At 32.5% G+C, this 24610-nt stretch overlaps 7 protein-coding genes and 1 long non-coding RNA gene across 10 annotated transcripts; 4 read left to right on the top strand and 4 right to left on the bottom strand.

Moving 5' to 3' along the window:
• Positions 1 to 154: 154 nt before the first annotated feature.
• LOC110999634 (adenosylhomocysteinase) lies at positions 155 to 5945 on the top strand. Of its 3 annotated transcripts, none has more exons than XM_022268795.2 (5): positions 155 to 252; positions 3048 to 3074; positions 3276 to 3466; positions 4471 to 4623; positions 4907 to 5945. In XM_022268795.2, exons 2-5 carry the CDS (start codon positions 3053 to 3055, stop codon positions 5831 to 5833), a joined length of 1293 nt encoding a protein of 430 aa, XP_022124487.2. In that variant the 5' UTR covers positions 155 to 252; positions 3048 to 3052; the 3' UTR covers positions 5834 to 5945. The 3 variants fall into 3 exon arrangements, with proteins under 3 accessions (XP_022124487.2, XP_022124489.2, XP_022124488.2); XM_022268797.2 differs by lacking the exon at positions 155 to 252 and adding an exon at positions 2644 to 2747; XM_022268796.2 differs by lacking the exon at positions 155 to 252 and adding an exon at positions 2788 to 2890.
• Positions 5946 to 6426: 481 nt separating this feature from the next.
• On the bottom strand, positions 6427 to 7842 carry LOC110999636 (39S ribosomal protein L15, mitochondrial). Its single transcript, XM_022268798.2, has 3 exons — positions 7648 to 7842; positions 7422 to 7576; positions 6427 to 7349 (listed from the first exon to the last, which is right to left on the bottom strand). Exons 1-3 carry the CDS (start codon positions 7747 to 7749, stop codon positions 6722 to 6724), a joined length of 885 nt encoding a protein of 294 aa, XP_022124490.2. The 5' UTR covers positions 7750 to 7842; the 3' UTR covers positions 6427 to 6721.
• A 3523-nt stretch (positions 7843 to 11365) lies between these two features.
• Positions 11366 to 13534, bottom strand: LOC110999657 (conserved oligomeric Golgi complex subunit 6). Its single transcript, XM_022268828.2, has one exon. The coding sequence runs from the start codon at positions 13233 to 13235 to the stop codon at positions 11394 to 11396; it is 1842 nt and encodes a 613-aa protein (XP_022124520.2). The 5' UTR covers positions 13236 to 13534; the 3' UTR covers positions 11366 to 11393.
• Positions 13535 to 14372: 838 nt separating this feature from the next.
• Positions 14373 to 19174, top strand: LOC123689888. Its single transcript, XR_006750756.1, has 2 exons — positions 14373 to 14697; positions 19038 to 19174. It is a non-coding gene; the product is annotated as an uncharacterized LOC123689888 (long non-coding RNA).
• On the top strand, positions 14696 to 15651 carry LOC110999638 (probable tRNA(His) guanylyltransferase). The gene has a single exon (XM_022268800.2). It carries the CDS (start codon positions 14737 to 14739, stop codon positions 15628 to 15630), a length of 894 nt encoding a protein of 297 aa, XP_022124492.2. The 5' UTR covers positions 14696 to 14736; the 3' UTR covers positions 15631 to 15651.
• LOC110999637 (V-type proton ATPase subunit d) lies at positions 15631 to 17696 on the bottom strand. The gene is made up of 4 exons (XM_022268799.2): positions 17463 to 17696; positions 16873 to 17381; positions 16506 to 16760; positions 15631 to 16281 (listed from the first exon to the last, which is right to left on the bottom strand). Exons 1-4 carry the CDS (start codon positions 17581 to 17583, stop codon positions 16120 to 16122), a joined length of 1047 nt encoding a protein of 348 aa, XP_022124491.1. The 5' UTR covers positions 17584 to 17696; the 3' UTR covers positions 15631 to 16119.
• A 620-nt stretch (positions 19175 to 19794) lies between the features above and the next one.
• LOC110999651 (succinate dehydrogenase assembly factor 4, mitochondrial) lies at positions 19795 to 20559 on the top strand. The gene is made up of 2 exons (XM_022268819.2): positions 19795 to 19972; positions 20045 to 20559. Exons 1-2 carry the CDS (start codon positions 19930 to 19932, stop codon positions 20341 to 20343), a joined length of 342 nt encoding a protein of 113 aa, XP_022124511.2. The 5' UTR covers positions 19795 to 19929; the 3' UTR covers positions 20344 to 20559.
• On the bottom strand, positions 20526 to 24552 carry LOC110999650 (pre-mRNA-splicing factor ATP-dependent RNA helicase DHX16). The gene is made up of 5 exons (XM_022268818.2): positions 23926 to 24552; positions 23642 to 23778; positions 22004 to 23567; positions 21369 to 21771; positions 20526 to 20762 (listed from the first exon to the last, which is right to left on the bottom strand). The coding sequence occupies exons 1-5, from the start codon at positions 24255 to 24257 to the stop codon at positions 20541 to 20543; spliced, it is 2658 nt and encodes an 885-aa protein (XP_022124510.1). The 5' UTR covers positions 24258 to 24552; the 3' UTR covers positions 20526 to 20540.
• Between the last annotated feature and the right edge of the window lie 58 nt (positions 24553 to 24610).

Here is a 24610-nt window from a genome sequence, read left to right as displayed (position 1 = left end):
AGCAGTAGGTATTCAATAAAATAAATGTTTGATATTAAATTATTATTATTTCACACTATTAGTTTATTGTTATTTTATCTTGGCGCAAAAATGCGTAAATATAAAGAACTCAAGCGAAATAAAATATGTTACAAGATTGATATCGATTGTTATTGTTAAGAATAACGAGAAGTTAAAGTTCAAGTAATTTACGATAAAATTATTCGACTGCTGTCGGCGAATCTGAATAAACGTCTGGAAGAAAACTTGCTTGTAAGTTTACATTTTAGATATTATATTACAAACCGTTAAATCATTTTGAGACAAGCACGGAAACAATAAGGAATTTCGTTTTACTAACAATATTTTTGCAGACAAATTGAAGGTATACATAGGAAGAAATATAAAAACATATATCTAAAAGATAATTGCAACGTAAATACTGGTAATTGTAAACTACTTTAAAAAAATCTGTTTAATATGCCTTGTCTTAATTTTGTTTAAAATTCATCATAAATTTAATAGTATAGCAATAGCATAATGCCCACAATGCCGGCAATTACATATAAAAAGCTCATTTAAATATAAAGTTATAGGGACGCAACGAAATAAGTTAAGATGACATGACTTTTATGAAAGTCAAAAACAAACGTTTGTATAACAAACTTATTCGTATTCTGAAATAAAACTTGTTAAATAGCAATATAACTCTTTATCCTGTTTAATATTAGTTTAATAGATTCGTATAGAAAGCTAGATAGTTATGACTCAATAATCAATAATAAATAATTGTGTGTATGCGTTCATAGAGTACATATATAATTCTTAATTAGAAATACCGGCTAAGATTAAATTATTATTAATGATTCCCTGTTTTTGAAGTTTATGTAAAATGCATGAAAAACGCCACTGCAAGTGCAGGTGGTGAACACAATCGTTATTGTTCAAAAAATATAGTCTCAATTCTAAATCGAGTGGACCACGTATCGACCAACAATATCTAGAATTATTGAAGTAATGTTTGCCAGAAATGAAAGAGAAGGTTCAATTTAAAGTGTTCATTATAACAATATACGGGAATATTTTTAAGCAAGTTGATTCCGATGTTTTAAATGGTTATTTCTCCAATAAATTGTAGCGTACCCTAGGATCTTTATTAGGGTCACTTTTATTTAGATATACATCAACGCCGTTAGCACTAAAAGTTGTTTGTTACGCTACATGCAGACGACATAAAGTTTTACTATGGTGATTGTAGATGTAGATTAAATCGTCATAGATGTAAATAATGATTTAAACTGATTATAAATCAATTTACTCAATATCAAAATAAAAATACAGTACATATTATTTGCGGCCGAATATATCTGATTTTATACCTCTTACCTTTAATAAAGTCAATATATAAAAAATAGAAAATAGTAGCAGTTTGGTGTTGTATAGTATAGTCGTTTAACGTGGAAGCTGCGGAACATTCGGCATTTTAAGTCCAAACTGTCTTCGATATTTGGAGTACTGCGTCGCAGTGTGCTTGCTTTCGAACGTTAGTCTGACTTATTGCCATTATAATATTTTGGTAAAGCCATATATAGACTACTTGTTCAAACTGTGTGACTTTGCAGCGCCTATAATTCGTACTACATATATCCAAAATAAGCTTTGATAAGAGCATATGATTAACAACATATCTATTAAATAAAATAAAAATTTATAAGTCTATAAAAATCGTAATAATATAAATTAAGAGATAACATATTTACAAAATATCAAAAAAGTCACATCTAGCATGACTCCTTTTATATCAACTCTCGAACGATAGTCACAATTGTAGGTAAATAGTATAATTTTTTTTTAAATTTACTTTAGCGAAAAATAAAACTTTACGTAGTTAATATTTCATTAATTTCAGTTTTATTTTATATAGCATTAATAATTTGATTTGACGAAGGCACAACTAATCTACATTAAATTTTAATTGTCTCACTAAGTTTATTACATAAATAATATCTTCAAGAAATAAAGTATCATTGAATACTCATATGTTCACCCATCATGCAGTAATTTTAGTCCAGTCATTTTAGACATTCGAAATAGAAAATTTAATTATAATTCCAAAAGTTTTCAAACTTCAGTCAAGTGAATGGTATTGGGACGACAATAAATCTCATTTTGCAACCTTGTCCGCAGTCTGGACTATTTGTCATTCCTTTAAACATATACATATATATTTTACCTCGTAGTGAGGTGCAAAAACTTAAAAAATTTATATAACTGACAGTGTTCAGTATTATTCTTATTTTCTTAAAAACAACTAATTTAACAAAAATGAAGTCCTAAGTGGACATTCTTGATGAGGACGCGTGCATCTCGCATTTTTATGCCCATCTGTATTGCCATTTTGTTTTTTAGGGTAAATCAATTATTTTAAGAGTTTTGGCAAGACGTATTTAAGTTATTCTAGTTCATATGATGTAATTAAAGCAATAATAAATATCAATCTCCGTCAATTAACTTTAACGGTGTTTAATCAATTTTGCTTATCACAAGACCACAGATTTAAAATCCTATACCAGAAAAGAGTAATCTGTGTTTTAATTTTATAAAATTTAATCTTAACAATTTTTTATCTGCTTATAGCTGATAGCTCTGTCTGTACTCTGTAGTCTGTACAGTGTACTGTCTAGACCATATGCTTAACAGTTAATTAATTACAAATTGTGTACTTAATTATTGTGAAATATTTCAATAATAATTAGTTTCTTTAAAACGTAAGTGAAACGTCATGCATATACCACTACATTAATTTATATTAATCGAAATTCGAAGCAATAATTATATGTTTAAACTACTCCACACGGTGTGCACGCCTCGCCGGTTAGCGCTTATTGTACTCAAGATTAATTTAATTTAGGTGATATTTTTTTTAATTTGTAAAGTTCTAAATACGTAGATTTTTACTTTATATCTGTCTTGAGTACCAGTTTAGTAGTAGTTAGTAAATATTATAACATAACATAATTTATTCTGCTAAAGAATAAAGGTTAATATAATATTGTTTTCTTTTCTAGGAAAAATGAAACCACAATACAAAATTGGTGAGTTGTTTTATGGGAAATACAATCTTTGTCAACTTAATTTAAACCTTTAGTAAAATTTAGGCACTAGTTAACCTAAAATTATTATCAATATTAAGAATTTTTCTTTTCAACTTTCTTATCTATTTAAATTGAATAAAAAATGTCTATCTAGCTATATCCTTTTTAAGTTTATGAGACAAATGTGTATAATTATTTCAGCTGATGAAAAGCTGGCAGAGTTGGGCCGCAATGAAATCATGATGGCTGAAAAAGAAATGCCAGGACTTATGGCATGCCGTCGTAAATATGCACCTGGAAAAATTTTAAAAGGTGCTAGAATAGCTGGCAGTCTTCACATGACAGTGCAAACAGCAGTGTTGATAGAAACTCTTGTTGAATTGGGTGCAGAAGTAAGTATTATTTCACTATTGGTACAAAATATTTTAAATACATTGCATCATTTAATGTTAAAATATTATTTTGTATTTCTTACCTTAATATTATTAAAAGCTGTTGCTATAGGATTAAATGTTAACTTGTTTGTATATGTGTTTTGTAATGTTGATAAATCTTGTTTTTGTAATATCAGATACATCTATTGAAATTTGATTACTCCCTTAGTTATAAATTATATATAGCATAGGTACATAATAATAATCATGGTAATACATAACTTAAACAAATTTTAAATCTGAAACATCATTACAAAATTTTGCTTTAATATAAAAAATATAGATTATTAAGTAAAAAAGGCTTAATTGGTTTTTTCAAAGTTAAATGTATCTCAATTGCAATGTATTAATAAATTAGGACTTATATACTTCATTCAAGATGAGATACCTAATATAAATTCTAAATTTTATTTCAAAACTAAACTAATATTATTAAGTTATTATGAAGTGATTTAACAATGTTCAAGGATTTTTTAGCTTAAAGTAATTAACAATAGCTAGTCATTAAATTCTGAATTGAAGGCAGATAAAATTAATTGTTTTATGACAACATTGTTCAGACACATGATGTCATACACTGTATTGATTATTATGTCATGATTGATGATTGAATTATATAGCAGTAGTAGTAAAATGAATTAAAAATAATTTGTGACATACCTATAAATTTGGCAATGTTAAAATTAGTTATCATAAATAAACTTATGCATTTAAGTATGAAATTGCTAATTTACCCCATTCTGAAGATATTTAACTATAACTCTAAAATCTAGTGATAATAAATATGTACAACTATACTATAATTTACAATATGTGCTCAACAGATACACTTGAATTATTTTACAGAATAATATAATTGAATCGGAATATGCTACATTATAAATCCACTGATTTATAAAATTGTTATACCATAGCAGTCTGGTTTATTCATCAATCATCATGTAGACTAAACCCTTTTTTAGATACAATGGTCAAGCAGTAATGTATTTAGTACACAAGATGAAGCTGCAGCCGCCCTGGTTGCACGAGGCTTACCAATTTATGCCTGGAAGGGAGAAACTCAAGAGGAATACATGTGGTGCATTGAACAGACTCTTATTTTCCCTGATGGAAAGGTAGAATTCAAGCTACTTTAGTTTTACTTATAAGCCTCATTGTTTTTTTTATCTATATATATGTTAAATTTCATTTATTTTTTTATGTATGTTTTTTGTTTTATGTATGACTTTGTGAAGAAAATAATACTATTTGTGTAATACATGTAGTTACAATTGTATGCTAAATTTATTTTAATTTTCTAGTGTCATTAAGTTCAAAATCTACTGTGAAATAAATTAAGCTAAATCATTTATTGTATAATTATTAGAAACATGAGTAAATTTGTTTTCATGTTTGCAGCCTCTCAACATGATTTTGGATGATGGTGGCGACTTGACAAAACTAGTACACACAAAATATCCTCATCTCGTAGAAGGCATCAAGGGAATTAGTGAAGAAACAACGACTGGTGTCCATAACCTGTATAAAATGTTCCGTGAGGGAGTACTTAAACTTCCTGCTATTAATGTTAACGACTCGGTCACAAAGAGCAAGTTTGATAACTTGTATGGATGCAGGGAATCCTTGCTCGATGGTATAAAGAGGGCCACTGACATGATGATTGCTGGGAAAGTATGTGTAGTAGGTGGATATGGGGATGTTGGCAAGGGATGTGCTCAGGCTTTCCGTGGATTTGGAGGCAGGGTCATTGTTACTGAAATAGACCCAATAAATGCCCTTCAAGCTGCTATGGAAGGCTTTCAAGTAATAACTATGGATGAAGCAGCTGAAGTTGGACAAATATTTGTCACAACCACTGGAAACATTGATATCATTACTAAGGATCATTTCTTTAAAATGAAAGATGATGCAATTCTATGCAACATTGGTCACTTTGACTGTGAAATTGATGTTGCTTGGTTAGAAAAAAATGCTAAGAAAGTCAATCTAAAACCACATGTGGATCGCTATGAGTTAGATAATGGAAACCACTTGATAGTATTAGCAGCTGGAAGGCTTGTAAACTTGGGTTGTGCAACTGGTCATTCCTCTTTTGTCATGTCTAATTCATTTACCAACCAAGTCTTGGGTCAAATTGAATTATGGACCAAACATAACTTATATCCAGTTGGAGTTCACACACTTCCTAAAAAGTTAGATGAGGAAGTAGCAGCTTTGCACTTAGACCATCTTGGTGTAAAGCTGACTAAATTGACACCAAAGCAGGCCAAATATATTGGAGTTCCAATAGAGGGGCCTTATAAACCAGATCACTACAGATATTAACTATTGATATAGTTTATATTTGTCTGAATTTTGCATAGCTAACGGGATGAAACTAATATTATTAATTTGTATACTAACTGGAACTGGTTAAATAAAGTTGTTTTGAATATTGTGCTACTATTATTATTTCAAGTTTCTTATTTAGTTAAGTAAACTTTTTTTTACTTACACAATTAGTGAAAGATAGTAACATAATGACAATATGTAATACCCAGCTATATTCTATAGATAAGGCTTCCTATAACATCCATCACCATAAATATTAAGTAGTTCTCAAAAACATCAGTTGAAATAAGAGAAGAAAGAAAGAAAATGGTTTGAAATATAACATAGTGGTAACAAACCATAGGTTTTACTACATGTAACCAACATTTTTATGACTGAAAATTGCAATGTACATAGGATTAATTATGGTCTACTCATGTCAATAAATTATGCCATAACCAAACCTAAGTATATTTCTAGTTGCATGAAAAATGGATTTCTTCATAGTAAAAGAGTTTAATCTTTATGATTAATTACATTGTTATTTTAACACTTGTATGGGGTATACTTAGAAACCAGGTTAAAATCATGAAATAAAACGCATAGACTAGATCAGCATCATTGAAATTGTGTTCTTTGATTTTGAGAGCTTGCCTTTGCATCAAGCGATCAAGATTTTAATATAAACATTTACACCAGGGTATTACTTGTATAATAAGAGAACTAGTATTGATTCTTATTTAGTTTTTAGAATCAAAAGTTAAATAAATAATAATAGTAGACAAAAGAAAATACATTTAAAATCATATTTTTTATGATTACTAATATGTCTTCTTAAGTAAATTAATTTTTGTTAAATACAAGGACCAACATCTTCAAATATATAACAAGACCATGTGAAAATTATGATGCAAAAAATCTGAGCAATTCTTCATCTTTAGGTTTAAGGATGCATTGGTCTTTCAAATTAATTACCCAGCCTGGATGTAATCCATAGAATATTTGTCTTGGGTCCTTCCTTTCAGACAACATTTCATAATTAGGATCATTTTCCAACTTTTTCAATTCATATCCATATTTTTGGGCTAACCTCAGCCTGTCTTGTGATATTGCTTGAGGGTCAGCCAAGTATCCTCTGTTCTTTGCACTTGTATAATATTCTATTGCATCTGGTGGGGGAATCATTCTCCTAGGTATTGACTGTCCATTTTCAAAAAATTTCTTTGGATCCTTTAGTAGAAAAAGGCTGTGTGGATCATAGTAAGCAGTTGTTATTACACCACCATTTCTTTCAATGGCAGCAATTACTTGCTCACTCGCCCATTGGACTTCAATATTGACTTTAGCCGCAAAATTGTCAACCCCTTCATCAGTTAAATTTACACCAAAATGCTTTTGATCAGGAAAAAAATCATATAAACCTGATTTAACTATTGATGCAATATCAATAGGCTTTGAAATATCCAAACGATTTTTATCAATTAAAAGTTGCACTTGCTGTAATGACAATGGTGGATACTGTCGGCGAAAACTGAAAGAAACCATAGATTGAATGTTGTTGTAAACTAACAAAATGAATACAAAACAAGTATAAATATCTTACTGATGTCCTCTATAATAGTGTTCCTGTGGCATTCGCAAATAAAATGGATTATTCCCGGTTTCATAACCTAACCTCATGTAATTCATTCTTTGGCCAGAACCTTTATTTCCAGCCCCATGTTTATCTCCTCCATGTTGACCACGACCTCGTTTAGGCTGAAATAAATTTATGTATAAATATACCAAACAAACCAAAAGTAACCTGAAAATTGTATATACAATATTACATTCTTTCTGTGTCCTGGATTATCTCGAAGATTTCCTATAGATATTCTAGGAAGCGACCTTAGCATTGCTAAGGATTTTTCTGTGATTTGTCGAGAACCCATTCTGTATAATAATAAATATGATTAAAATCGTAAAATATAAGAATTGATTTTGTTACAAATGTTAGTCCTTAAACAGCTGAGCACAGAGTACAAATACTAAAAAATCTTCTTGTAACTTTTCTTTCCTATTATCTGTAGTCAAAAGGTCAAACCTTCTACAGGTCTAGAAACTTTCTACAAACTTATGCCATTAACATTATTCCAGTCCAGTGATCTAGCGATATCCCAGTCAAGTGCTGGACTTTTCTGTAACGTCTACATTATTCCAGCTATTTAGAAGCCGTTGAAGTTTGGACACTACAGTGACAATGATTTTAAGAAGAGATCAGTTTCGAAAATGTTTCAATCGTGCTTAATCACTCTTGCTGCAAGATGTGATTAAGCAAGATTGAAAGTTTGAACACTACAGTGACAATGATTTCAAAAAGAGATCAGTTTCGAAAATGTTTCAATCGTGCTTAAACACTCTTGCTGCAAGAAGTGATTAAGCACTGCAATGGCAATATTTATATGAGAGATTTATATTAAAATTAATATTCTCCAGCTATAATAATAAATAGTCTGGATAAAATTGCAAGACAAGAAAGTATTGAAAAAAGATAATATTACTGATATAAGATTACTGTAGGTATATAATAGCATTATGTTATATTATAGTTTAGAAGATTTAGTTTTTCATTGTAATCTTTAATTTAATTTTTTATTATTTTTTGTGAAATCTTAGAATTCTATTGTTTTACCAAAATGTGAACAGGTTACGCAGTAAACTTGGCGAATTTCACCTAAATGCACTGAATAGTAATTTCGACATAGTCTGTGTAACTGAGACCAATCTCGATTCTGGGGTTCGTGATGGCGAGATTTTGGATAACGGATACAATGTATTTAAAGGTATCAAGACTCTATTACAAGACATAAAACTTCTAGCGGTGGTGTATTAATCGCTATCAAAATAAAAATTTATTATTTATAGTATTTTTAAATGGCAGACTGACGTGGAATGCTTGTGGCTTAATCTGATCAATAGTAGTCTTAAACAAAAAAAAACATATATTTATCTCCTCCTCTCGAAGTACCTCCAGTCATATCACATAGCGAATTGATTGCTTTCTATCATAAGACTGTTGACATCCTATCTGATTACAATGACCCCTTTATCCTAGTTGGTGACTGTAACACCCTAAGTGTAACTTGGTGTACACCTACCTGCCTGTGATCTAGCTGATAATATGTCTGCTGAAACGATATCTTGGGATTTTAAAGCTAGACTGTTGCTGGATTTGTTTTTGTGGGTAATCTTTATTAGTACAATAGTATTAAATTGATTTAATCTGTAAACTCTCGTATTAAGCAAGGAAGACATTCATCATCCCGCTTTCGAGGTATAGATCCAACCAATTCTAGACTATTGCAGCAATGCTAAGTTTTATAACTTTAGAAAATGTCATATAAGCAAATGTGTAGGTGAATTAAGTACCTCTCTACTATCATCAACTGATGTAAATGAAGACATTTACTGAACCCTGAACCTGTAATGATACACCGCTAAAAAGTAAATGTACCCCAGTCCCCAACTACCCCGATTTGTATGTGTTAATTTATTTTATCCCCGATTTAAATGTATTAACCGTAAAATATTTAAAAAGTTTAAAAATCCCCGCGATTATGATACCTTATCCCTCTTGCGCAAAAGGTCAAAAAAATGATATACCTTATAATGTTTTTTGAAATACATTTCTAATATTAAATCATGTTAAAATTCTGAAAATTGTAAATTATTTTGGAATTACGCTAAAAATCAAACTGAAAGCTGTTAGGTTTAACCATAAAGTTAGGAGGGCGCTCCTATTTGTATCGTGTTTGCGGATTATTTTTCCATTGTATATAGGTACAAATTGCAATACATTTCCTCAGTGAAATAAGAACGTTTATTTTGAATCAGCCAATTGCCTTACTGACTTTCATTAGGCGTTTGACAAAGTTAACCATGAGATCCTAATTCGGAAGCTATTAGTTTGTGGTATATAACTAGAAAGTTACATTAAAAATCGCACACAAATTGTCGCAATTAATAGCTATCTCTCTGAAGATCGGTAGGTATATTAGTGTATAGTAGAAGCCAGAAGGGTCTCATGTGGGACCTTTACTTTTTCAATGATGCTCCAAACCTCCAACTTACTTTAAAAATAATAGCAGATATCTGAAACTCTACATAACAATTGGTAATTTAGATGATTGTATTGGTCTCCAGAATGATCTGACTCAGTGTTTACAACCTGAAGCCAGGCAATTATCGTACCAGGTCCGAAAAATTATCGTACATGGATAAAAATTATCGTACAAGTCAGGAAAATTGATAAAATACTTTTAAAAATCATATGAAACGTGACAATAATATGCTGGAAATGATTTATAGTTTAAACCTTGTAAACTTGCGTTTTTAAATTGAAAAAATAATAATTCAAATTAAATATTCGACGTATGACAAGACCTGAGCGGGGAGTGGACGAGGGCACTTCGAGTGTGATGAACTTGACTTGTAATTGTTACATCCTCCCTCGCAAGGGGGATGCTTAAACCCGTTCGAGCATGAGGCTCTATCGGGTGGTTTGTTTGTTCGCGCCCTGCTGATACAGGGCGGTACGGGGGCGGGCTAATAGCCTTTGGTGGGGGCTGCTGCGCGCGAGGAACAATGGCTCGACTCGCTGCGCGCAGCCGATGGGGTCTTGTCCGGGGTGTCAATCCGGTGGAGGTGTGGGGTCAAGGAGTAATCTCGACTTGACCCTGGTGTCGTGATCGGTGGTATCGGGCAGCGAGCTGCGCGGCTCGCGGTCAAGCTCCGCCGGGTGAGACCCCCGGTAGCCCCGGGGGAGGCCCAGCGAGGCGACCAGCGGTCGAAGCCGCGGCTGCTGCCCTGGTGTCATGTCCGGTGGTATCGGCATCCGCCGAGAGTAGCTCACGCGGATACCGCAGGCGATCTGGCGGCCTGGAGTGCCATGGCGCGATGTTTTGGAGATGGGGATGCTGAGAGCCATCCGCTCGATCGAACATCCCCTTCGCGAGTCGCGCGACGAACTCGTCGATGGACTCCATCCGCAGGTCTCGCGCTATGGTGGCGTTTCTCACGTAGCAGGGGGCCCCCACTGCGCGCCTCAGGCAGGTGTTCTGCACGGCGCGCAGTCTCTGCCGGTAGGCCTCCTTAGTGTAGGAGTACCACGCCGGCGCCGCGTACGTGAGATGAACGTGCCAACATTTCGAATTTATAATACCAATTGAATAACACTAACAACCAATGAAACGATTGCGCCATGAAGCAACGGCATGTGATCCTAGTAAAACAATGAGCCAATAGATGGCACTAACACTGAAAACTGTAATTATTATTGGGCTATCAAACTTTTTCTAACTATCGAAATTATCGTACAGCATGATTTGAGGCAAACTCCTTAGTCAGTACATTATACTTTTATACTATTTTCAGCTTCACGGATATGCAGACTGTTCATGTTATTTTTGGTAGGAATAAAAAAAACAACAACTATGATTAACATTATTAATTTCTTAAATTTCTAAATATGTTAACATATGGATAGTAAATAATGAAAAACTAATTTGTCTTAAAGAATAAGTTTTTTTAAAATATATTATGTTAATAACTTTTTAACTTCACTTGGTGTTCGACGAATAATTGTCAGTGCATCTCCATATCCATTATTTTGATCATGTATAGCAGTATACAATTGTTCATAAATAGCCAACACTACTTCAAAGGCTCTTTTTTTAATCAAGGTTTTGTGTGTATGACTAATCAATAAGTTCAATTGAGGCAATATATATGAATCTGGTGCTACTAAAAACATATCAAACTTATTCAGAAATGCCCGCAGTGATGTAGAATCCATACCGGGGATAGCTGAAAGGGGCCCATTTATTTTTTCCTGTAGTATGGTATAAATAGGTCCCATATTTAAATTAGCAACTAAGAAACTAGCTTGTTCAGATGTTAATGTATCTACTTGGGCCTCTGACTGAGCCTGCAGTCTCTCATTATATTCATCAAGAATTGTATACAGTGAAAGTGTGCATTGTATATGATAGATACAGTTTAACATATACACTGCCATATCTGTAGAGCTTAAATGACAGGCTGTTTCATTAATTGCATGAAAAAGTGGTTCTAAAATATGTGCAATAATTATCTTCTTGTCAGAATTATTAATATTACTAGTGACATTCATTAAACTTCTTAGGAAACCAACCAAATCTGTGACAACTACAGATGGATTCAAATCTTGTGGAGGGGCTTTAACACCATGACTTAGTTCTTTTTGCATTTTATTGTCTAATGTAACCAAGAAAGCATCTGAACTCTTTTTCAAAAGTTCATCAAAAATATCAACTAAATGTCCTTTCTGAATATTGGCCTGGATTGTATCCTTGTAATATGTTATTAAATTAGTTATAGACCAAAGCGTTAATGGATCCTTATCTGGCTTTAGGATTAGTTCAGCTCTTACTTTTAACAAAGGACATAAAGCCTCCATAATGTTTGTCAGAGCTTCAATTATTTTAATTTGCTTATCAGGAATAGAACAGTGTTTAAATAATGTATTTAGATATTCTTTTTCAACTGGAAGAATTTGATATACCCAAGCCATAATGTCACCTATGTACCTTTTTGGTTCATTGGCATAAAACTCAATGGGTTTAGATCCATCAGTTCCTTTTGTTAAGGCATCAATAAAGAGCTGAACAATAACACCTTTCCTAGCATTGCAGTATTCATCAACAATATTGGTAAATAAAACTTGTCGATTTTCAAACTTGACTAATGCCTTAGGAATCAAAGGATTGTTAGGAGAATCAACAACTAGGCATGCACCAATAGTCCAATGGTATAATTTTTCTATGGCAGCTTCTTGTTGGAGCCCTATTAATTCCATGATATCAAAAGCCGGTGTTTGGTACCAACATTTGATAAGAGATTTGCAGTTGTCATGCAATTTCTCAATGTGGGATAATGAGTTAAAAAAGTTTGTTGACATTGTTGAGGTGTTATAAAGGTATTGATGGAGTTCTGGTGATACTTGAAAATTGTCAACAAAAGCAGTAGCCCACATAAGTTTCTTTCTTGTTTTTTTTCGTTCATCATTTAATTTAGTAGTTTGAACAATAATATGATGTGTTTTTGTTTTAGATTCCATTAATCTATTAGACATATCTTTAACTCCAACATCCAAAGTCCTCAAAGACTTGAGAAACAAATTTAATTTGTCTTTTACTTTACCATACTCTGTCAAAATAGCTTTGTTCACTTGTAAATCTTTTCTTTCAATTTCATTCACTAATGTTCTTCTCATATAGGCAGAATCAGAGGAGCATAGTCCAGAAATTGTATACAGTGCGTCGGTATTGTCTGCTATTACGTGGCTGTCGAATATTTTGTTAATCTTCTGCCTGATAGGATTGCTATATATGTTATCCATATTCAGTTAAGAGCCTCAATTGATATATAGGTTTAATATTTCTCAATTTCCCTAAGTACAGTTTCATAAATTCAATAAAGCTATGATGTTGTTTTCACTTTGAATACCACTCAAAAAGAATGTTTTTAGTAATGGTTTTTGATAAAATCTTTAAATCGTAAATATATGAAAAATATTAATATTATTCGCAACTATGATTGAACATAAAATTACCTTTAAATTAAAATGATGATATTGATATTAAATTTATCCCTAATAGGAAAGGCAAGGGACTCTTAAAATTAATATTATGACAATCTATTATCCAAGCGATTTTCCAAACATTTAGTCATCGTGGCGAAAATGTCACATTATATTATGTCTATTGTCTAATGTCTAGCAAGCATCGCCACGAATATTTGCGAGTAGAATCTGACAACTGACAAGCTAATTCGAATTCTTCATATGCCCTCACTGCTTCCTGTCAAACTAAGGTCACTATAACCGGTATCGATTTGAAATTCGACGGTAGAATTTAGAATTACGTAACAAAAATCACTTGGAGGTGTTCTGTTCAAGATCCCCGGGACACCTATAGTCCAGTCATTACGTCGGAAAAATCGGGTTAGAAACGAAAATGAACCGAGAAAGCGAAATTTTGGATATTACGTGGGGATAGGTTAGAAAAGTTTCAAATTGTCGACCAAAATAACTTTGTGCGATTTCCGCCATCTAGAAGATCGTGCATAGAGCAACAAAAGTATTCTTTGAAAATTTTCGTATCTCAACGGGGAACCAAGTTATTATGAAAAAACTGAAATCAACCCATTTTTCAAGATGGCGGAAATTGCACACGAACTTAAGCTTTTCTAGCCGCTCCCCACTTAATATCCAAAATTTGGCTTTTTTAGTTCATTTTCTTTTCCAAATGTATATAATGACTGGAGTACTACATAATCAGTATTATCAAATTCAGGCGATATTATTCTAAAGTCAACCCATCAAACGATAAAGAAGAAAGATTTTTAAATTTGCCGCCAGACTTTTGTGCCAAGACTCTGTTAGTCTGTATTAGTGATTAAACTCTATGTCTATAGTTTCAATAAGAGTGCTTCTTTTATCTTAATTATTACACTGTGAATTTTGGATATCTGTGGCTTAGTTTTACTATTTTGCTACTTTTATTAAATTTATTCCGCATGGCCATTGGCCATTGGTCCTACGCAGTACGCCGCGTACTAAATTCTAGCGCGTACTGTACGCGCTAGAATTTAGAAGTAATGTGTTCACTGTTCTGTCATCTGTGGCATGGTAAATACTAAATGGTTACGCCACGAATGAACTACAGTTGCTATTTAGTTAATTCTTCTACTTAATAGTTAATGTGTGTTTTTCTTGGAGAAATCTTTGGCTTATATTAGACGTTTCAATTGCGCTCGTTAAGTGATGAAAACCTTAATTATTTTTACGGAATGTATAAAAGGTGTGTTTAAAAAAGTTAGTTTAAAATAACTAGGTACTAATGTTTAGAATTAGCTTAAAATTTATAACGCTCCAAAATACAAATATATATATTTCTAAAATGGCTAAGAGCTCATTTGAGTATGTAAAAAGTTATGAACTTGACGATACACTGTTACCAAACACTTGGATTGTTGTAAGAATAGATGGTAAATGTTTTCACAAATTTGCTGAACATCACAATTTTACTAAACCTAATGATTTAAGAGCATTAAACTTAATGAATTATGCTGCTTATCAGGTTATGAAAGATACCCATGATATTTGTATTGCTTTTGGACAAAGTGATGAATATTCATTTATATTTAACAAGAATACTGCATTTTATAAAAGAAGGGGGGCAAAGTTGCTAACAACAATTAACAGCAAATTCTCTTCTTGTTATGTTTTTTACTGGAAAAAATTTTTTGGTGATGAAATCCTTCAATATCCTCCTTCTTTTGATGGAAGAATTGTATTGTACCCATCAGCTGAAAATGTAATTGACTACCTTAAATGGAGACAGGCTGATGTTCATATAAATAATCTGTATAATACTGCATTTTGGGCACTTGTACTACAAGGTAAACTAAGTCCTGGCCAAGCAGAGAAGCGATTATGTGGAACCGTGTCAGCTGATAAAAATGAAATTCTATTCAAAGAGTTTAATATAAACTACAACAAAGAAAAAGAAATCTTTAAAAGAGGTACAATATTAATTAAGCATCATATCCAGTCAGATAAAATAAAAAAAACAGCTATTATTGACATTCATGAAGACATGTTGAAAGAAAATTTTTGGCTTAAATATGATAACTTACTGGAACCAAAATCTAAAAAAGTTGTACATTATAATGGCCCTATTACAGATATTCTGACTGATCAAATATCAAATAGAGATAAATCAAAACAATGATTCAATAAAGATTTCATAAAGTATAATATTTTTATTTATTCAAAACTAATTAAATTTACAACATTCTATATTCTGCAATATATAGTAGTTACATGATTGACCTTAACAAACCTTAACGTGACACAAACAGTAGTTAATTGTTTAAGGATTAATAATCATCCCCTTAGGAAAATTTATCTTTATTATAAATTCTGTAATACTGTAATAATTCTATTTTAAAAGACAAATTAAATCTATGTCTAGCAACAAAAAAAAATATAAGGGAGACAAAATTATAAATGTGTTTATAATGGAATGGTGATAAAAGTGAATTTAAGAATATTTTTTCAGGAGTCACAAAGCTAGAAGCATTGCAGTTATATTTATAAAAAATAAACATTTCTAATAGTTGCAATATTACACTCAATTAAAATAATTTGTTAAATATTTTATAGATTGAACATTTCCTTGGTATTTACATAACAATAAATATGGAACCGTTACGATTTTTTAGAATATGGGAATGTAGTTGTCAATTTTGGCCCTGTGTTTTTGTGCAACACATTCACTGATCCAAACAATGTTTCGGCATTCCTGTTCCTTCAGCTTCAAGTATGAGTAAAATACTCCAAAATGGAATTGTTGCAGAAAGGCCATAACATTTAAACTCACCTGTAAGAAAAAAAAACATTGAAATAAATCAGTACATAGTATAATATTTACAATTATAGAAGATATTGATAAGAAGGAGGAGGTATAGGTAGCAAGTGATACTTTTATGCAGTGTTAAAATTTGTTAATAAGGAAGTAAAATGTTATTTATTAAATTATTATTAATTAATTATTTATTGATTAAAGTCCTTAAATTATCATCTATCAATCCAATTCCAACTTACTTCATGTTCAAAGAATTTGTCTTCCAAAGTCTTGTCCCCAACATTACTTCCTGCTCCTTCAAATAGGGCTGAATACTCAGCATAATATTCAGCAACAGCTTTCACTTGCTCATAGTCATCAGCACGTGCTAATGCTGCCAATCCGTCAGGGTTTAATTTACCACAGCGAGGATACAACTTAGCACGATCATCTTTAGAAAGTTCAGTTCCAAAAGAGTTGATAGTAATAATAATAGCACGGCGATCAGCTTCAAACTAAAAGAGAGCAGAATATTCCATTCCATAAATAAAAAAAATGAAGTACATAATATAAATTATAAGCGCAATTACTTGTTAATTTTCTTAATGAGTAAAGCAAAACACTCACAGCTAATATTTCACACATGACATCAGCTGTAGTTCCTCCAATTTGTTTACAAAAATCATAAAAGGCTTCTAAATACGCCTTGTAGAGTGTATTACGAATGATCTCAATATTCATCTCATCCAAATCTTGCTCGCTGATACAGTCAACAAAAAATGGAGCTAGTGGTGTATCAACCAAAACAGCATTGTACAGCTCAGCAGGTGTAGCTGCCACATGAATAGCTTCCATCTGTTCAAATGAACCAAGTGGGTGACACTTAGGGATCAGTTCAGAGATAGGTCTCTGGTGAAGAGTACCCGTGATCAATAAAATTATGTTATCAATCATGTAACTGTAGGTGATAAAATCCAAAAATGTTGACATTGGCTCTACAGAATGATTACGCAGATGTTGGAACTCAATGACTAACTTTTCACGAAGCTTGTCATCTATAGTAGATACGGCGAGAGGGCTCGGTTCGTTAGCTAAGAAAGTACCATAATCGGTACCTTGGAGATGCAGTTTTAAATCTGGAAGTGGAATGAGTTATTTAAACGAGTACTGTACATGAGGACAGCAAAAGCAAATATGTAGATTTTAATAGTACTTACCTTCCAGGGTCTCGCACTGAACCAAATTAAGGTAATCAGCCTGTTTCAAAATACCACATTTAAAACCTCGGCATAAACCTTCTAAATAGCCTGCATCAATATTGAATATGCACCCCTTCATTTTCTTGTAAGAGGCCTCACCTGACTACTTAAACTCGACAAACACCGAAGTTAAGGGAGGATATTACTGAGAAAATGTACGCAAAACCATCGATTGATCATATGACAAACCCATAGACAATGATAGTTGCCAATACCTACAAATACTTATAAACAAAAGATTGTCTATTATATCGCGACTTTCGAATTTTCTTGGATGTGAACTGTGATTTAGAGTTTATTCACCACTATTATCAAAAATCCTCCATTTTTGACGTAAGGGAGTCAGGCTCAGCGCGAACTATGACCCCCATGTGTCAACAAGCAAAAAAAAGCCGTTCCACTACTAAGCGTTTTTCAAGGCAGTTTTTGCCGCGCACCACCCCTTTGTGGAACCAGCTGCCCACTCAAGTATTTCCGAGCCAATTCGACTTAGGGCCCTTCAAGAGCGAACCCATTCTTAAAAGGCCGGCAACGAACTCGCTAGCCCTCTGGCATTGAGTGTCCATGGGCGGCGGTATCACTTAAAATCAGGTGAGCCTCCTGCCCGTTTGCCCCCTGTTCTACAAAAAAAAATATGTTTTTGCATATGGAAACCAGAATAAAGGCGTCTCGTTTCTGAATCTTACCCTAAAATAATCACATACAGGTTGTCCCAAAAGTCGACGTCAAGTCGAAATTTTCTCATAGGTAATGTCACACCAGTTATCAGAAAAATTAAAAAAAAAAATAAGTGTTGTATTTTTGAAGTTATCGATATTATTTTGGTATTTCAGAAAATGCACACCATGTGACAGTTTTTTCATTCCTGTTGTTACAAATATTTACTTTTTGCCAATTTTTTTTCTCTTACGTCATCCTGGATAGTGTTTTATGTAACCTATGATCCTAAACTCTGTGCTGATCACTCCAACTTTTAGGAAAATATCATTTGATACCGTACCAAGTTTTCAAAATAAATTTTCGCACTACTTCAACTGATCGTCCTGAAAAAAAAATGTACTACTCCAGTTTGGCAAGTAGCTTTAAAAGTTTGCGCATTTAATAAGGATTCTAACGTGGTATAATACTTACTTCATTATTTCTTAGATCGGCCATAAAATTTTTTTTGTTAAACAGTCTGTTTTTAAAAATTTATTTGAAATTACAAAAAAAATATTCTAGCGCACCCAAAACGTTCCCAATGACCACAGCGTGGTTTAAATAAGATGGAGAGATATTGAGATTCCATAAAATCTGAGCGAGACAGATAGTGAGCGAGATATATAAGTAAAATAGACAGTTTCTTTTTTATGATTAGATTTATTACTTTTTTTATAAAAGGTGTTCAATTTGCCGTCCTTCAGCTGCAATACAGGCTCGACATCTCCTTAAAAAGATCGTGAAATGAAGCGGGCAAATCGTCCATTATTCACAAATTCTACTGCTTCCGCTATTCTCTATCTTAGCTCTTCTACATTTTGAATTTTTTTGTAGTATTCGGTGAGCTGTACTTTTGGGCACACCTGTGCTGGCCTCAATTCCACGTACGGAACAACTCGGGTCCTCATCAACTGCTTGAAGGACAACTGCCTCGTAGGGTAGTGAAATTCTACCTTCACCGTGCACTTGGTTTGGCAGTCGGCCCTCAGAGAACAATAGACGGTGCACATTGGTAAAAACTCTGTGATCCGGAAAGCGATCTGCAATCTAAGAAATAATGAAGTAAGTGTTATACCACGTTAGAATCCTTATTAAATGCGCGAACTTTTAAAGCTGCTTGCCAAACTGGAGTAATACATTTTTTTTCAGGACGATCAGTTGAACTAGTACGAAAAATTAATTTTGAAAACTTGGTAAAGTATAAAATGACATTTTCCTACAAGTTGGAGTGATCGGCACAGGGTTTAGGATCATAGGTTACATAAAGCACTATTCGGGATGACGTAAGAGAAAAAAAATTGGCAAAAAGTAAATATTTGTAACAACAGGAATGAAAAAACTGTCACATGGTGTACATTTTCTGGAATAAAAGTAAAATTTCCATAACTTCAAAAATACATGACTTAGTTTTTTTTTTAAATTTTTCTGATAACTGGTGTGGCATTACCTATCAGAAAATTTCGACTTGACGTCGACTTTTGGGAAAAAATAATAATCGAAAACGTCACAACAATATACAGGATATTGTTGTGACGTTTTCGATTATTATTTTTTTCTAAGATCTCGCTCTGCACAAACTTACAAATAGTCTGTGTCCCTGACCACAAATTGACTATTTTGAGGTGTCAAATGCCTCTCTAGTAAGTCGAAAATAAAGAATAGTTCTGAAATTAAAAAAGCTTCAAATATCAAAACAAAATACGTTTTATTTTTCCTGTTTAGCAGCATGCAGTCTTTGAAAGGATTTTATTCTAAGACAGCTTTCCAAAGTATTGTATCGAAATTTTAATTTTTGTGTATATGTATATTTTATTTATAAATTAAAAATTGTTTTCTTGTAGGAGTTTGGTGTTTATGTCCACGTTATGAATACTCTCAGAAACCACCTCTGACAGAATTTGAGGAAAACGAGAACAAAGGTGAATCTAAAAGGTTAGCAGAATTTCGAAAGAAATTAAGAGAAACTACACCAATTAAAGATTTGGGTGAACAAGCAGATTTTTCTCCTCCTAAGGAGGATCCCCTACCCCCATGGCCGAATGACATTAACCCAAATACAGGAGAAGTTGGTGGACCTAGAGGTCCAGAACCTACCAGATATGGAGATTGGGAGCGCAAAGGAAGAGTGTCCGATTTTTAAATGATTCATTGAAATTATTACAATTTTACTGTGATATGATTTTAATGCTATTTGCTGTAGACACCTAAATTAGTTATGTTCTATAGAATATTTTATGGCTTAGAAAATATAATAACAGTAGTTGGGTGACAGTCATTTAAATATGACTTGTTACCAAATAGGATATAATTAAAAAAATATAAATATGATTTCTTTTATTAAGTTTTTGAAGCTTTACCAATTGTCTTTGGCATTTTCTTATTAGTTGAATCCTCAAGTTCCTTAGCTTTATAGTAATGTGGAGCAACATCAAGTAACCATTTGCTTTCTATTTCAGTTACTTGCCTCATAAATTCTTTAGATGTAAATACAAGTTCATGATATATAACCCATCTTGGTAACTCCTCAAATAGTGCACTATTAGGATGAATCATGACTGTCTGTAATGAAGAAAAATAGCATTTCAATACTTACAGGAAGAAAAATCTTTTGTATAAAGTTTAATAAGGGATTACAATACTTATTTGCCTGAAAAACAAATAGTAGACTGCTATACTAACAAGTAGGAAAGGATTTCATTATAAGTGACAAGATTTTTGAGACAATCATGTTCCTGCTTGTGTAGCCCACAATTATTTATATTAAATTGACAATGCGATAGCGCTCCACAGGGATGGTTGTTTGCATATTACATAATAACTATATAGATAATTTTTAAAGTCTGGAATAATGTATGAATTGCAAAAAGATTTTTTCCCCCTAAAATGTCAGAAAACAAAACTAGTTTGGTGGTTCATAAAGTAGTGAGGAAATTGATTTAACTTTTATATTTGTTTTTTGTTCACAATATGAATATTCATTGCTTTCGTTCTATTTTTTTTTTTCAAATTAATTTGAATAACACAGCAAATATGAATAGAATTGGACAAGTTTTTGAAGAGATACAGAATAATTTTGCAGGAAAATCAACATCAAATTACCATCAAATTTATCAGTTTTTCATTCAGCATAGCAAAATTCAGCAAACATTCAACATAAATACTTACTTGATTATGTTTTACTGTTTTATAATGCCCTCCTTTAGAAAACTTAGCAATATGATAAAAGTATCCGGCAGTTATTGCTTTACGAATATTCATATCTTCTGTTATACTGGATACCATTTCAATTTCTACCCTATCCATCAATCCAGCAAGCTGTTCACGGACATCCCGAGCTCTCTTCATGGATCTGTACTGTATAAAATTTTCATAGCACCACTGTACAGAAAAATCAGACTCTACCCATTGATTATATACATTCATAAGTGTTAAGTGGTCACCACTTGGATGAAAAAAGTTTTTTCTAGCTGTGTCGGCATGAATTATTTTATCTTTGGGTCTGTAGAATACTGAACTATTAACAGACAGCATAGCTGCTATTGTAACTATTTCTTCGGAGCATTTGTATCTGCAAAAAGTCATGAATTTTAATGTCATAAATTAAAAGTAACCTGGGGCAGGTTACCTTTAGTAACTTTCTTCTTCTTCATCCTCTTTAACTTCCAATAGTGTTAGCGATAGCTATTACAATGACTTCGAGATCGAGAGTTTTTATTTATGTGTTTTTAAGCAAAGTTAATTTGTTGCACTGTACACATGCAGAAATTCGTCTTTCACATTATACCAAGAAAAATACTTACTTTTCACTAGCTAAAAGCATTTTTGCAAGCATAGGATCTGTTGGAAACTCTGCCATTCTTCTTCCTGCCTTGGTTAATTCACCATGGTGATTAAGAGCACCAAGGGCATATAGTTGTTCCAGAGCTAATACCAATGTCTCATGAGGTGGGGGATCCAGGAAATCAAAATGTATTAAGTCATTAATTCCTAATGCTTTTAATGTGAGAACTGCATTCCCTAAATTAATTCTCTGAATTTCAGGAACCGTGTTATCTTCTAGCTCATATTTATAAGCCCAAGCAGTGTACAATCTAAAACACTTTCCAGGTGCTACTCTACCAGCCCTTCCTGCTCTCTGATTTGCAGATGCTTTAGAAATTGGCACAACCATAAGGCTCTCCATTCCAGTTTTTGAATTAAAGTTATTTTGCTTTGCAAAGCCAGGATCAATAACATAAATAATATTATCTATAGTAAGGGATGTTTCGGCGATATTTGTAGCCAAAACTACCTTTCTGGCTCCTTCAGGTGTGGGCTCAAATATTTTTGCTTGCATATCACTTGGAAGATTCGCATATACAGGTAATATTACAAGTTCTTTCAATTTCTTTCCAAGACGCTTAGTCCTCTCTTGCAACATTTCAACACAAGTCTCAATCTCCTCCTGTCCAGTGAGAAATACAAGAATATCACCTAGTGGCTGCGTAGCATGTATCTGTAACACTGATACAACACAAGCATCTATGTAATCTGCTTCTGGGGCCTTTGTATAATAAATATCAACGGGAAACCTTCTACCAGGTATTCTAAATATGGGTGCTTCATCAAAGAAGCTTGAAAATTTCTCAGCATCGAGTGTGGCACTGGATATAAGCAGCTTTAAATCAGGCCTGAATCTAGTTATATCTTTTACTAGTCCAAATAAAATATCAGTATGTAAGGTGCGTTCATGTGCTTCATCAATTATCATAACACTGTATGAAGCAAGGTCTGGTTCAGAAAGAAATTCTCTATGCAATGTTCCATCTGTCATGTATTTTATTACTGTTCTATCTGATGTGCAATCCTCAAATCTAATGCTGTAACCAACTTCATTTCCAAGTTTAACATTCATTTCTTGAGCTACCCTAGCAGCTACAGACATTGCAGCAACCCTTCTTGGTTGTGTACAGCCAATTTTTTTGCCTTCGTTAGTGAAGCCAGCCTCATGAAGATATTGAGGTATTTGTGTTGTTTTACCAGAACCAGTTTCACCCTCTACAATCAAAATCTGATAATTTTTTATAGCCTCTATGAGAGAATTACGAAAAGGGAAAACAGGTAAGGATTTTTTTGTTTCTTCTATAGTCATCCTTAATTTTTTGTATTCTGATACTTCCTCTGCTTCCTTTTTCTCTTTATTGCCTTCAAGTTGAAGTGCTTGTATGAAATCAATTTGTTCATCCAGAAGCAACTCATATTCATCTTGTGCTTTGGAATCTTTTGCACCAAATTTAAAGAATGCTGATTTAATTTGTTCTTGTTCCCATTTTCTTTGTTCTGCATGTGGTAGCTTTTCATTTTCATCAACTTCAATATATTCACCTAAAAATTATAATAATTATTTTAAAATGTTACCTTAACATTACATAAATAATAGACAAATATTGAATATTTACCTTTTTCTCCTTTACCCAGGTCTTGAGGCATATGATACCTTTGAATGTTCTCCAATTCTCTGGCTTTCTCATGTTCTTTTGCCAATTTTAAAATAGTTTTTTTATGTTCCCTTTCTTTCTTTTCTCTTTCAGTTAAACTGTAATCAAATAAAAGGTTATTAATTAAATTAATATTAACATTTTAAATTTTAACAAACAATAATTTCAAAACTGATAAAAAATTATACCTGTCATATATGTAATTGGTTATTGCTTTATTAAAAACTGATTAAATTTATACTTACATAGTTTCTTCGAAAAGATATTCATCATCAGCAATGTCATCTTCAAGCTCAACAACTTTATCATCTTTCCTTTTTTGCAAATATTTTCTACGGGACTGAATACGAAGCTTTGGCAATAGCTTATCTCTATCTTCAGCTTCTAATTTAAGTCGCTTTGCTGCTTCCTCATATGACCTCTTACTTGAACTCTCAGTAACTTTTTTTACTTTCTCTTCATCTCGTTTTCTTAACCTTGTAGCAAATTCATCTCTTTCTTTCAAATCCTTCAAGCGACTTTCTTCTACACTATCAGAATCTGATGAAGAATAATGCCTTTTGCTACGCTTGTCCATTTTGGCGTAAATTATATTTTCAAGAGCTCAGGTTGTTCCATTCGATAATCGATAGAGAATTAAAAAAAAATCTGTTTTGTTACGGTCCTAAGAGCTACGGCTAAATCCTACAATATTTTTTGTACAAATAATTTAACTTAAAAGCGCTTATTTATTTAAATAAATAATTGCTAATTCATTCAAATTTGAATGACAAAACTACACGTTTCTAACTTCTTTATTATCAACATATACTTTATTATAAATATAAGTAACTTAGTTATCACAACAAACATCAACTCAATCCAAGTTAATAATTAAACATTTTGACAGCAACTCCAAACTTGACGTCTCATATTATTTGAGTCTTGATA

The sequence above is a fragment of the Pieris rapae genome, chromosome 16 (genome assembly GCF_905147795.1).
Source record: "Pieris rapae chromosome 16, ilPieRapa1.1, whole genome shotgun sequence".
NCBI lineage: Eukaryota > Metazoa > Arthropoda > Insecta > Lepidoptera > Pieridae > Pieris > Pieris rapae.
Note: the sequence above shows the minus strand (reverse complement) of the source record. Positions and strands in the feature narration are given on the sequence as shown.